The 13723-nt window shown below is 48.1% G+C and overlaps 1 protein-coding gene across 1 annotated transcript; it reads right to left on the reverse strand.

The window, feature by feature from the left end:
* Positions 1–5793: 5793 nt before the first annotated feature.
* Positions 5794–10795, reverse strand: LOC311098868 (uncharacterized protein). Its single transcript, XM_084139431.1, has 2 exons — positions 7367–10795; positions 5794–6996 (listed from the first exon to the last, which is right to left on the reverse strand). Exons 1-2 carry the CDS (start codon positions 10778–10780, stop codon positions 6649–6651), a joined length of 3762 nt encoding a protein of 1253 aa, XP_083995557.1. The 5' UTR covers positions 10781–10795; the 3' UTR covers positions 5794–6648.
* Between the last annotated feature and the right edge of the window lie 2928 nt (positions 10796–13723).

The raw sequence follows: 13723 nt of genomic DNA on the forward strand, positions 1-13723 counted from the left end.
GTTGACAGTGAGAGGACGTTTCTTTTTTTGCTGAGTTTAGGTCCTTATGGGAAACTTGTTGCTCATGAGAGGCTGCATATACAGTGGGGGAAAAAAGTATTTAGTCAGCCACCAATTGTGCAAGTTCTCCCACTTAAAAAGATGAGAGAGGCCTGTAATTTTCATAGTAGGTACACGTCAACTATGACAGACAATTTGAGAATTTTCAAAATCACATTGTAGGATTTTTTATGAATTTATTTGCAAATTATGGTGGAAAATAAGTATTTGGTCACTTACAAACAAGCAAGATTTCTGGCTCTCACAGACCTGTAACTTCTTCTTTAAGAGGCTCCTCTGTCCTCCACTCGCTACCTGTATTAATGGCACCTGTTTGAACTTGTTATCAGTATAAAATACACCTGTCCACAACCTCAAACAGTCACACTCCAAACTCCACTATGGCCAAGACCAAAGAGCTGTCAAAGGACACCAGAAACAAAATTGTAGACCTGCACCAGGCTGGGAAGACTGAATCTGCAATAGGTAAGCAGCTTGGTTTGAAGAAATCAACTGTGGGAGCAATTATTAGGAAATGGAAGACATACAAGACCACTAATAATCTCCCTCGATCTGGGGCTCCATGCAAGATCTCACCCCGTGGGGTCAAAATGACCACAAGAACGGTGAGCAAAAATCCCAGAACCACACGGGGGGACCTAGTGAATGACCTGCAGAGAGCTGGGACCAAAGTAACAAAGCCTACCATCAGTAACACACTACGCCGCCAGGGACTCAAATCCTGCAGTGCCAGACGTGTCCCCCTGCTTAAGCCAGTACATGTCCAGGCCCGTCTGAAGTTTGCTAGAGTGCATTTGGATGATCCAGAAGAGGATTGGGAGAATGTCATATGGTCAGATGAAACCAAAATATAACTTTTTGGTAAAAACTCAACTCGTCGTGTTTGGAGGACAAAGATTGCTGAGTTGCATCCAAAGAACACCATACCTACTGTGAAGCATGGGGGTGGAAACATCATGCTTTGGGGCTGTTTTTCTGCAAAGGGACCAGGACGACTGATCCGTGTAAAGGAAAGAATGAATGGGGCCATGTATCGTGCGATTTTGAGTGAAAACCTCCTTCCATCAGCAAGGGCATTGAAGATGAAACGTGGCTGGGTCTTTCAGCATGACAATGATCCCAAACACACTGCCCGGGCAACGAAGGAGTGGCTTCGTAAGAAGCATTTCAAGATCCTGGCGTGGCCTAGCCAGTCTCCAGATCTCAACCCCATAGAAAATCTTTGGAGGGAGTTGAAAGTCCATGTTGCCCAGCGACAGCCCCAAAACATCACTGCTCTAGAGGAGATCTGCATGGAGGAATGGGCCAAAATACCAGCAACAGTGTGTGAAAACCTTGTGAAAACTTACAGAAAACGTTTGACCTGTGTCATTGCCAACAAAGGGTATATAACAAAGTATTGAGAAACTTTTGTTATTGACCAAATTCTTATTTTCCACCATAATTTGCAAATAAATTCATTAAAAATCCTACAATGTGATTTTCTGGAAAAAAAATTCTCATTTTGTCTGTCATAGTTGATGTGTACCTATGATGAAAATTACAGGCCTCTCTCATCTTTTTAAGTGGGAGAACTTGCACAATTGGTGGCTGACTAAATACTTTCCCCCCCACTGTAGGCCTACAGTTGAAGTCGGAAGTTTACATACACCTTAGCCAAATACATTTAAACTCAGTTTTTCACAATTCCTGACATTTAATCCTAGTAAACATTCCCTGTTTTAGGTCAGTTAGGATCACCACTTTATTTTAAGAATTTGAAATGTCAGAATAATAGCATTTTTTATTTCAGCTTTTATTTCTTTCATCACATTCCCAGTGGGTCAGAAGTTTACATACACTCAATTAGTATTTGGTTGCATTGCCTTTAAATTGTTTAACTTGGATCAAATGTTTCGGGTAGCCTTCCACAAGCTTCCCGCAATAAATTGGGTGAATTTACCCAAGGTAGTGGGTTCGATCCCCGGGACCACCCATACACAAAACAACAAAAAAAAAATGTATGCACGAATGACTGTAAGTCGCTTTGGATAAAAGCGTCTGCTAAATGGCATATTATTATTATTATTATAATTTTGGGCCATTCCTCCTGACAGAGCTGGTGTAACTGAGTCAGGTTTGTAGGCCTCCTTGCTCGCACACACTTTTTCAGTTCTGGCCACAAATGTTCTATAGGATTGAAGTCAGGGCTTTGTGATGGCCACTCCAATACCTTGACTTTGTTGTCCTTAAGCCATTTTGGCACATATTTGGAAGTATGCTTGGGGTCATTGTCCATTTGGAAGACCCATTTGCGACCAAGCTTTAACTTCCTGACTGATGTCTTGAGATGTTGCTTCAATATATCCACATCATTTTCCTTCCTCATGATGCCATCTATTTTGTGAAGTGCACCAGTCACTCCTGCAGCAAAGCACCCCCAAAGCACCCCCACAGCGTGGTCCTCTGTAGCTCAATTGGTAGAGCATGGCGCTTGTAACGCCAGGGTAGTGGGTTCGATCCCCGGGACCACCCATACGTAAAAATTTATGCACGCATGACTGTAAGTCGCTTTGGATAAAAGCGTCTGCTAAATGGCATATTATTATTATATTATTATGATGCTGCCACCCCCGTGCTTCACGGTTGCGATGGTGTTCTTCGGCTTGCAAGCAACCACCTTTTTCCTCCAAACATAACGATGGTCATTATGGGCAAACAGTTCTATTTTTGTTTCATCAGACCAGAGGACATTTCTCCAAATGTGCAGTTGCAAACCGTAGTCAGACTTTTTTATGGCGGTTTTGGAGCAGTGGCTTCTTCCTTGCTGAGCGGCCTTTCAGGTTATGTCGATATAGGACTCGTTTTCCTGTGGATATAGATACTTTTGTACCTGTTTCCTCAAGCATCTTCACAAGGTCCTTTGCTGTTGTTCTGGGATTGATTTGCACTTTTCGCACCAAAGTACGTTCATCTCTAGGAAACAGAACGCGTCTCCTTCCTGAGCTATATGACGGCTGCGTGGTCCCATGGTGTTTATACTTGCGTACTATTGTTTGTACAGATGAACGTGGTACCTTCAGGCGTTTGGAAATTGCTCCCAAGGATTAACCGGACTTGTGGAGGTCTACAATTTTTTTTCTGAGGTCTTGGCTGATTTCTTTTGATTTTCCCATGATTTCAAGCAAAGAGGCACTGAGTTTGAAGGTAGGCCTTGAAATTCATCCACAGGTACACCTCCAATTAACTAAAATGATGTCAATTAGCCTATCAGAAGCTTCTAAAGCCATGACATCATTTTCTGGAATTTTCCAAGCTGTTTAAAGGCACCGTCAACTTAGTGTATGTAAACTTCTGACCCACTGGAATTGTGATACAGTGAATTATAAGTGAAATAATCTGTCTGTAAACAATTGTTGGAAAAGTTACTTGTGTCATGCACAAAGTAGATGTCCTAACCAACTTGCCAAAACTATAGTTTGTTAACAAATGTGTGGAGTGGTTGAAAAACGAGTGTATGTAACCTTCTGACTTCAACTGTATGTACAAATTGCATGACTGTAGCTCAAACGGTACAGGAGATGTGCTTGTTCAAAGTTTTCAGTTGATTACTATAGTGCCCCCCTTGGGCCAATCAGTGAAATTGTGTATAGGCCTAATCTCTGTAGGAAGACGCATCATTCACCGAATTTTCGTCAAAATCGCAAGAATGGGTAACTGCATACTTGAAGTGTGTCTGAAAGTGGGTGTTTCAAAAGATCAACAGCGATGGGTGTAACATCAGTGGGTGGCTCAACAGGGTTTGGTTTAAGATCAGAACTCCATTATTGGTTAGACCCAAGCCAGGTGCACAGCGGGTCAGCTTTACATTGCAGATTAAGAGAACTACCGTAGCAGGTTAGGAGAATTAACGTGGCAGGTTCGAATAATTAACATGACAGGTTAGGAGAATGAGGTTAAGGTTAGCAAAAAGGTTAGGGTTAGGCTTAGCTAAAATGCGTATCAGCTTAGGATAATTAACATGGCAGGTTAGGATAATTAAAGTTACAGGTTAGGAGAATGAGGTTAAGGTTAGGAAAAGTGTTAGGGTTAGGCTTAGCTAAAATGCTAGAGTTGTCAACAATCGACTAATCCTGTAGCCCAATCAGCCACGCAAAACGGTCTTGAGTGTCAACAAATCTGCCCAATTAGCTCATTTGCGTTCCATACACCCACTTCTGTTGAACCTCCCACTTCTGTGGAGACGCCCACTTTCAGACATACTATGCAGTTACCCATGACTAACGCAAGGTTGATTTCATCGTGGGGAACAACAACAATAAAATGTCTTATGCAAATTGGTCTATGATGAATTTATCTTTCACATTCTTTCTGAAATGTTTAGTAGTCTGGAGACATGCTCAAATGTCCTGTGATAGATAATTGTTGCTCCCAGTTGAATGACGCAGTTATCATCAGGCAGGAATGCACACGGGGCCGTTGATATTGGATAATGAACGAGGGGTTAGGCTTACCTCAGCCCAAATGGGTCAGTTAGTTCACTTGGTCAATCCAACAGGTTCTCTCATGCTGAAGGCCTGGCTAAACACTGTCACGTTGTGGTCTTAACCAGTAATATGTTATTAAATATATCTTCCAACATTTTTTTTAAATCCTGAAGGTTTTGTTTAACGCATTACAATAATGTCTTGACAGTGATACTTTAGGGTTTTTCTATTTATCCACCACTTCTACTCCTCCTTACTCCTCTTTATATGCTGTCTGGATCAGCATCTAAAACTGCACACTGCCATCTGCTGTACAGACATACTAAACCTTTCTCTTAGTATACTTGTCATGCATGTGGTGATTAGTTACACATGCACTGATGCTTTACATGTTTTACATGTTACATTTTAGTCATTTAGCAGATGCTCTTATTCAGAGTGACTTACAATTAGTGCATTCATCTTAAGACAGCTGGGTGAGACAACCACATATCACAGTCATAGCAAGTACATTTTCCCTCAATAGTAGTTATAGTCATGCCCTTTCCTAAGTGTTAAGATGAATGAGCACCAGCTAAACAGATCAACAAAGACTGCACACCCACAGAATATTCAGTACCTTACTGAATGTGCCCACACTCCTAAATGTTAATTAATTGATGCTTACACCTTGGCAATCCTTTTAACCCTCAATGACCAGTGACCACAGTCTGAGCCATCAGCCCCCCCCTTTGACCTTTCACTCACACACACACACACACACACACACACACACAAACACACACACACACCATGCTCTGGTTGTCATCATGGCTGAGGGGGATTAGGGTCTGAAGTGGGGACAGCTGGTCTCTTCCCCCCTCTTCCTCTTGGTTGATGTGACAGACACAGAGGAAGGCAGAGGAGTTTAATTGTGTTGAAAGAGAGCAGGGATTAGTGACGCCTGTGTGTGAGGAAACCTGGCAAGGCCAAGGCAGTTAGGGGCTACACACTGCTGTGCCAACACACATATGCACATTGGTACACACATACGTGTGTACACACATACACACACGCACAAATAAATGCCCAAATGCACACTTATGCACGTACACTGTGTGCATCTGGCATGTGTGTGCATGTACCATTTTTTTGGTGTCACTAACAGCAGTGTGACAAATAAACAAATAAACAAAACAGATCTACAGCAGAATGTAGAACAGGCACGATAGACGTCCAAGACAAAGCAAATAGCCACAGTCAACAACAAAAAAGAGAAATCGTCATGTTTCCCAGTTGTTGTTTTTAATGTATTTTTTTCCTCCCTCTCAGGAATACACTGAACGTACAACTCACAACAATACCAGACGTAGACCTCTGATTTGTTTTGTTTCGTTATAAAGATACAACATGAAACAAAGACAACGAGTTACAGAGAACAGACTGTGAGACCAAACGACAATCAGCTTATTCACAAGATCCAAAGGAATGGGTCACACAGGAAACTGTCTCTCTTTCTTTCTTTCTCCACCTGGCACACCACAACACCCAGTCCTCTGTGCTTCTCTGTCTATCAGTTGGAGGAAGAGTCTGGAGTAATTAAGAGTTCAAAAGTAAACCACGATGACATGAAAGGTTAGGTTTTGTACAGTAGTAGGATGAGAGACTGCATCTCCATAGACTGCCAGGGTTGAAGCTACTGTACACGTTTAGTTTAGTGACCCCTCCCATTCTGTTCCACCTACTTTTCCCTTTTATGTTTGAATGAAGGAATTGTTTACGTGAGAACAATATTACATCCTCTCTACCTTGCCTCCTTTTCCAATACGTCTTTATTAGAGTTTATATCTATCAAATAAACAGTGAGTCAGACTGTTCAGCTCCAACTCTCATCGTCTTGACAGTGACTTATGACCTCAATCTCCCAATCCTGGAGTTATGTCGTCTTTTTGCATCCTTCAACTTTCTCCTCTTTTAAAAGAAAAGGCCAGGATGGCCAACTTACAGTTATCACAAATTAACTAAGCAATTTACTCACAGACAACAAACTGACAGACTACTCAACTGAATTTGGAAGCAATACAATACAAAATTCCCTACGATTTGACCCAAAGGTACAGTGAATGTCCATTGAGAGCACCAATTACATTGACTCTAGAGTAGACCCTTCGTCAGACCCATCCTCTGAACCCCTCCCAGTGGTCGGCTCCTTCAACAGCTGGGATCTAACAGGAGATTTAGCCAATCGGGGCATCTCCCCATCCTCTCCTTGGCTGCCACTGGCCAGGCCTTGTGCCAGGTCGTCTGCCGGGTCGTTGCTGGTGTTGAGGAAGGCTTGGTACTGGTTCCAGAAGCCCACATTGCTCCTGGTGGCCGGGGGGTTGGAGGACGTTGTCGGTGTGTTAGCAGGAAGTCGCTCAGAGGCCGAGCGACCGCTCCGTACAGGGGGACGTGTTGCCTTGACAACCCCTCCATGATGCTTCATATGTCCCTGTGGATGAATATGAAAATAACAGATTGTTTAAGTGACACTCTGACCAACCTCTGAGTCCCCCTTGCTGGAAAGAACATTTATATCACAAACATTTAGCTTGACTGATTCCCTTCAGTCTGGAAGGAGCTTTATCATCAGTGAATGTTTCTCAGTTAAATGTAACCTGAATATCAACTAACAGACCAAAGTAGTTTTAGTAGTAATGTCTGGTTCATTGGTTGCGATGTTTTGGACATCTAATGAACAATTCCACAGATTAATAAATCACTTCAAAGTAGCTATCATGAAGTCCATAAACATGTAGTCCATAAGAAAGGGCTAAGTTCTCTACCAACCCGCACATCAATCTATACCCACATCCTCTTACCTTCAGTCCACTGCGGCTGGCATACTCTTTCCCACACTCGGCACAGCTGTATGTCTTCTTCTCAGGGCGAGACAGGGGAGGGGGGAGAGTGGGAGCCAAACTGATGGGAACAGTGCTTTCCAGTTGGTCAGAGACACCACCCATCCCATCCTCCTTCCCATGGGAGCCAAGGTACGCCCCCTGACTCGTCTCCCTGGTGTAGGGTATAGCTTTCTGAGGATCATCCCTAGCCTCAGCATCGCTTGTGTCTGCGGTCTCTGATGGTGGTGCCATTCTGGGGTCCGTATCAGGCACAAGAGCTTGGTCATGCTTTGGTGCTGCAGGTTTGGGGGTTTCAACCCTGTCTTCCTCTGTGGGCTTGGGGGTTTGGAGTTTAGGGGGATGCTCTGGGTCTGGTTTGGGTGCTAGGTGGGTTTTGGGTTGCTCTGGGTTAAGGACAGGGGTAAAGGAGGGGGCTGGGCTGGGGTGTGCTAACGGGGCACTGAGGGTTGGGGTGCTCAGTAGATTCTCCAGGTTTGATCTAGGTCCAGGGAGGAAGACATCGAGAGGAAGGGCATTCTGACCCAATAGACAGTCTGACATCATTAGACTGGACAAGGGGGTGGTTTTGGTAACACTGGAGGAAGTGGGAGCAGGGCCAATGGTACCAATGGTTGAATCAAGGAGTTCAGCATGGTTGTCATCACTGACTGGGGAGCCTGTATCTCCTAGAGGAGGGGGTGGAGAAGGCACACTGACAAACAGGACTGGGGGGTCTGCGCTGCCGGGTGGAGGGGTGTGTGAGGTGTTTAGGAAGGAGTCAGGGCTGAGGTCAGAGGGAGGGATCAGGTCAGGGCTGGAGGAGTGAGATCTGTTGGGCTCCCAGACACACTTTGGTGATGTCACACTGACCGATACGGGTGCGGAGCCTCCCACTAGGGTTTGAAAGTGTGTGGACGCTGCTGAATTCTTTGACTGGCTGCCTGAGGCTGCAGTGGAGCTCTCAGTGGAGACCTTGGGGGTGTCATTGGACTGTGGCTGGGAATGGGCCTGGATCTCAGAGATAGCATCAGGCTCTGCTGAGGCCTCTGACAGAGACTCTGGACCGCCCTCCGGTGGCAGCTGCCCTCCCAGATGCATGCGGATGTGGTGCTGCAGCACCAGGGCGTTTGTGAACTTGCGCTGGCAAAGAGGGCAAGAGTTCTGGGCGCGAGAGTTGGGCGGGCGGGCACGGTGGGTTGCCAGGTGGGACCGCAGGCTGCCCTTGGTGGAGAAGGAGCGTCCACACAGTTTACAGGGGAAGGGGCGCTCACCCAGGTGGGTGGCCTGGTGCAGAAGCAGTGCCCTGGGGCAGCTCAGCACACGCAGACACACCCCACACTGGTTGGGGGCCAGGGAGCCAGTGCTCATGATGCCAAGGCCGGGGAGCATGGCGCCTGCCAGAGCGCTGCCCCCGTTTGCGCTCATGCCCAGAGCGGCCACCATCTCCCTGGTGAAGTTGGAGACGGAGGTGGGGGCGTGGGTGGAGGACGATGGGGATGCCATCACATAAGTGCTGGAGGTGCTGGCGCCCATGAGGCCGCTGCTGAACAATCCAGCAGAGGCCATGCTGCTGTGGGAGGTCTCCCCTGAGGAGGAGGCCCAGGGAGAGGAGGTGGGAGGCTCCTTCTCTAGCTTCTCCACCAGCCGCTGCAGCTTGGAGGTGTCTGAGGTGGGGGTAGAGGAGGAGGGGGAGGAGGTGGAGGCGTAGGCTTTGGGGTAGTGGGAGAAGGGGAAGGAGAGCTGAGAGTGGGTGGAGGAGAGGTGGGAGGAGCCTGGGGCAGGGGGTGGAGGGCGGAGCAGGCCCAGGGCAGGGTGATGGTGGGGGGAGCCAGAGGGGAAGAGGAGTTTAGGGAGGTGGGCCAGCTGGGAGTAAGCAGAGTGTGACATCATGGGAGGGTGAGGGGGCGTGTTCTCATCAAAACGCTGCTGCTTCACCCCCTTGAAGAACCCAGCGATGGCGGAGGCGGACGAGGAGGGAACAGAGAGGAGGGAGGAGGATGCAGAGGAGGAAGAGGAGGATGTGAGTGAGGAAGCAGCAGAGGATATGGATGCAGCAGCGGCTGCAGCGGCGACTTGGTTGAGCCGCAGGAGGGAGTGGGCAGTGGAGATGAGGGCCAGGTCCACACTGGGGGGAAGGGGGAGAGAGGAGGGGGGAGCACTGGTGGACGCCCCCAGAGAGAAGCCCCCTCCGACACCTCCCACCTCCATACCGTCTCCATACGGGTCATCCTCAGCCCGCCGTTTACGACGTCTCTGAGCCTGCGCTGCGCTGATGCTCAGACCAATGCTGCTCATGGGCTGACCCTGGGGCTCAGACCCCCCCGCTGGTCCCATGCCCGGCCCAAACAGGGAAGGGGGGAGGAGGGAGAGCGAGAGCTCTGGGTTCTGCTCGCGGTGGCGGAGGAAGTGCACCTTGAGGTTGCCGCGGGTGGTGAAGCGGCTGAGGCAGACAGGGCACTGGTATGGCCTCTCGCCCGTGTGGGAGCGCAGGTGGATCTGCAGGGACGAGTCACTGCTGAACAGCTTCCCACAGAACCGACAGGCATGCTGCAGACGCCCCAGGGAGGAGGTCGAGGACCCCGCTGAGGAGACAGACAGGTGGGGCTCCTGAGAGGAGGGGGGTGCCATAGAGGCAGTGGTGGGCAGGGACGGGGTAAGGAAGGACAGGCCACCATGGCTGCTGGCTGACGTGGTGTTGGGGGATTTCTCATGGAGGTAACGGGTGGGCAAGGCCAGGGAGAGGGCCAGGGGGTAGTTGGATGAGGCCATGGTAGAGATGGCAGAGGAGGCAGAAGAGGAAGAAGAGGAGGAGGAAGGGCGGACACTGGTCCCAGGGTAAAGATAAGACTCTGTAGCCCCTCCTGCGCCCTCCATCTGGGACTTGTGTGGCCGCAGGACATGGGACAGGGGGTGGCTGGGCTTGGAGGGCTTGGAGGCAGGCTGGGGAGGGAGCAGGGAGGAGAAGCAGGCCAGCAGAGGGGCTACAGAGCTGGGAGGCTGGGTGGGTGTAGGCTGGGGAGGACTGGAGGCCCTCTCACTGGCCTCCAGACAGAGCTGGGGCAAAGGAGGCAGGAGGATCTGGGGCGCCTCCAGGGCACAGGAGGCCCCGCCCAGCCGCAGCACCTGCCTACAGATCTCCTCCGTCATCTGCATCTGGTGAATCTGCCTCTGCTGCAGCACCCGCAGTTCATCCAGGATCACCGCAATGCTCAGGTGGGCGCAGGGCGGGGCTGCAGAGGCAGCACCCGGGCTGGGGGAGGGCGTCACAGGGCTGGGAGGGCCTTCAGGTACAGGGCTGGGGCTGCCAGGGTGGGGTGGGGGGCAGAGGGAGGCTGAGGAAGAGGATGAGGAGGTGGTAGTGGTGGCTGACACGCCCAGCTTGGGAGAGGCCATGAGAGAGCGGGGAGGGTGGGTCTGACTGGAGGGCGTCGTGGAGGTGGTGTCAGGAAGGCGCAGGACTGTCTGGGAGAAGAGGGAGGGGTGGGGGAAGTCAGGGGAGAGGGAGGACTGGGGGTCTGTGAGGGAGATGGGGCAGGAGGTGGGCTGGCAGGGGGAGCAGGGGAGGGGGGAGCCCTTGCTGGGTAGAGAGGGGGTGTGAAGCCCCCAAAAGTAGGAACGTGGAGCCAGGGGTGGCTGGTAGCTCTGAGGAGAGGAGGAAGATGATGAAGAAGAGGAGTCTGTGGTCAGAGGAAAGGAGAATGACTTCACTGCCAACTGGTCATCTGAGAAAAGAAGAGAAAGAAGACGAGCGAGAGTTGACTTAGTTATTGTCTTACTGAGCATGACAGAACTTTGCATCTACTTTACACACTGTTACCACTTTCGCTTAATAAAACTCAGTGAAGTCTGTTTGAGCAGTGAGCACTACTCAGAATGTCCTTTTTGAGACTGTTTTCCACAGGTCGACCTTATCACGCTCTGATTATGGTCAGTGGATAGCACAGAAATGCAACTCTAGCAAATCATAGAGGTAACAATTACCAGATAGAAGAGAATGGACCTCTGAGAATCCATCTTATAATTGTGATTTTGCAAGTAGTAGCAGATAGGTAGAAGCACAACAGATAAGGAGTGAAGCCCTCAGATAACAACTATACATTACAAGACCATGCTGTCAGGTGAACTCCTGATCCAGATCCAATTTCACTCTTTGTTCTCTTCTCCATTACCTCATCCTCCAAACTCCCCCTTTCTTTCCTCATCCTCCAAACTCCCCCTCTCTTTCCTCATCCTCCAAACTCCCCCTTTCTTTCCTCATCCTCCAAACTTCCCCTCTCTTTCCTCATCCTCCAAACCCCCTCTCTTTCCTCATCCTGCAAACACCCCCTCTCTTTCCTCATCCTCCAAACTCCCCCTCTCTTTCCTCATCCTCCAAACTCCCCCTCTCTTTCCTCATCCTCCAAACTTCCCCTCTCTTTCCTCATCCTCCAAACCCCCTCTCTTTCCTCTTCACTTCATTCTTTATCTTCTCCATCTTCGTCTGCACCCCCCCCCCCCCAACTTACACCATGAGCAGCCTACCTTGTTTCCACGGCAACACAGTACAGAGGACAATGGACCCTAAAACCGCTTACAACCCTGACCTCCGAAAAAGACATGCATACTGTATATAGACATGCACATGCACTCTATCACACACTACTCTCTCTCCTTCTCTCTCTCTCTGTCTTTCATCTCTTGGTGCACCCTTCCCCCATTACCCTCTGGGGTGTCAGGGGTCAGGCTGTGATTGGCTGGCATACTTGACCTTAAGAACTCTGGGGTCACATTCCATCAACTAAATTCTGGGCCAGAGAGGAAGAGGTGGAGGCAAAAGAAAACACACAGGCTACCAGACAAGAAAACAAACAGACCATCAACAACCACACATCACTAACACACACACACACAAACACACATTTTAAATACTTTATTTGAATCCACAAACACAAACACACACGCACACACAAACACACACCTACATGTACAAACACAATATTACTACACCCAATCACTACAATGTTACTACACCCTATCACTACAATATTACTACACTATTCGACCCCACTAGCCCTGTTTGACTGGTCGCAGCCGCACAACCACATATAGATACAGACAGACACACACACACACACACACACACATTTTGAGATTCACACTAGTTCTTGGGTATGTTCATGCCTTACTGCTCAACCACAAAGCCCAGATGGACAATGGGGTCGCATGCTATTGCAGTTACACCTTATACATCACCTCTCACAGTCATCAGTCCTCTACCATCTCCCTCTCATTGCTCAGTCTCCCAAAACTCAATATGAATATTTGGAATTATAGAGTTGATAAGGGTTAAATAAATAAATAATATCTTATCTACACTGTATTGCCTCTGCATTCTCATGTCTTTTCTATTCTTTATCCTCCCACTAACTGGGTGGTCTGTGCCTCTGAGCCTGGCAATAGGAGGAGGGCTGGTGAGGGCAGTGAGAAGGAAAAAACGAAGAATCTAAATAAGAAAAACAGACTCCTAAGACACAATAATTGCAATAATATGACATTATTGCTGACATTAATAAGAGGAGCATCAAAGCATCACCATAACTTTAGATTTTGAACTGTCAGAGATGGGAGTCAACGTTTTCAATCAAACTATCACCAAAACTTTCCAGATGACAGGTAGAATATGCTGCCTCTTGAAGTTGTTGTTTTTATAGATGTGCCACTACACAATCACTGTTATGTAGAGGAAATAAAGGTATTAACTACCCAGAAAAATAGCTTTCCAAAAAATATCATAACCACTTGGCCTATTAATTAGAAAAACACGTTGAGCTACTTTGAAAAACATAGAAAACTAATGGCTAATGTATTCAGTTGTTAACTTGCATATCAATAATAGTCAATTTCTCACCATGCTCTAATATCTGAGAGGCTGCAGGGAGCGGTCTCATGAGCTGCTGGGGTCGTTTCTGTTTCCGACGAGACATGCTTCATCTGCACATGGGCCAACAGAATGCTTAGATTATTTTCTCCCTGCACACTGAAAAAGTGGTTAACTAAATTGCGCGAATTAGAAGCGAAGCGCAGATGAATTTTCCGCTAAAAATGTTAAACTCCGTTGGTGGCATCTTGGTGCAAACGGGAAGAACTTGTGAAGACTACAGGCATATGTGTCAATTTCTCTCAACAAGTCTTCTTTTCTCAAACCCCCCCCCCCCCCCCCCCCCCACAAAACACACACACACACACACACAGTCCTCCTGTTCAACCACTGCATTTGCATTCAAATGGCGAATGAACACTTCTTTTGAGCCATGACCCCCTCTTCACTCCACTTGCTTCCTTCTAGTAACCCACCTC

The sequence above is a fragment of the Coregonus lavaretus genome (genome assembly GCF_964263955.1).
Source record: "Coregonus lavaretus genome assembly, chromosome: 23".
In the NCBI taxonomy this organism is placed as follows: Eukaryota; Metazoa; Chordata; class Actinopteri; order Salmoniformes; family Salmonidae; genus Coregonus; species Coregonus lavaretus.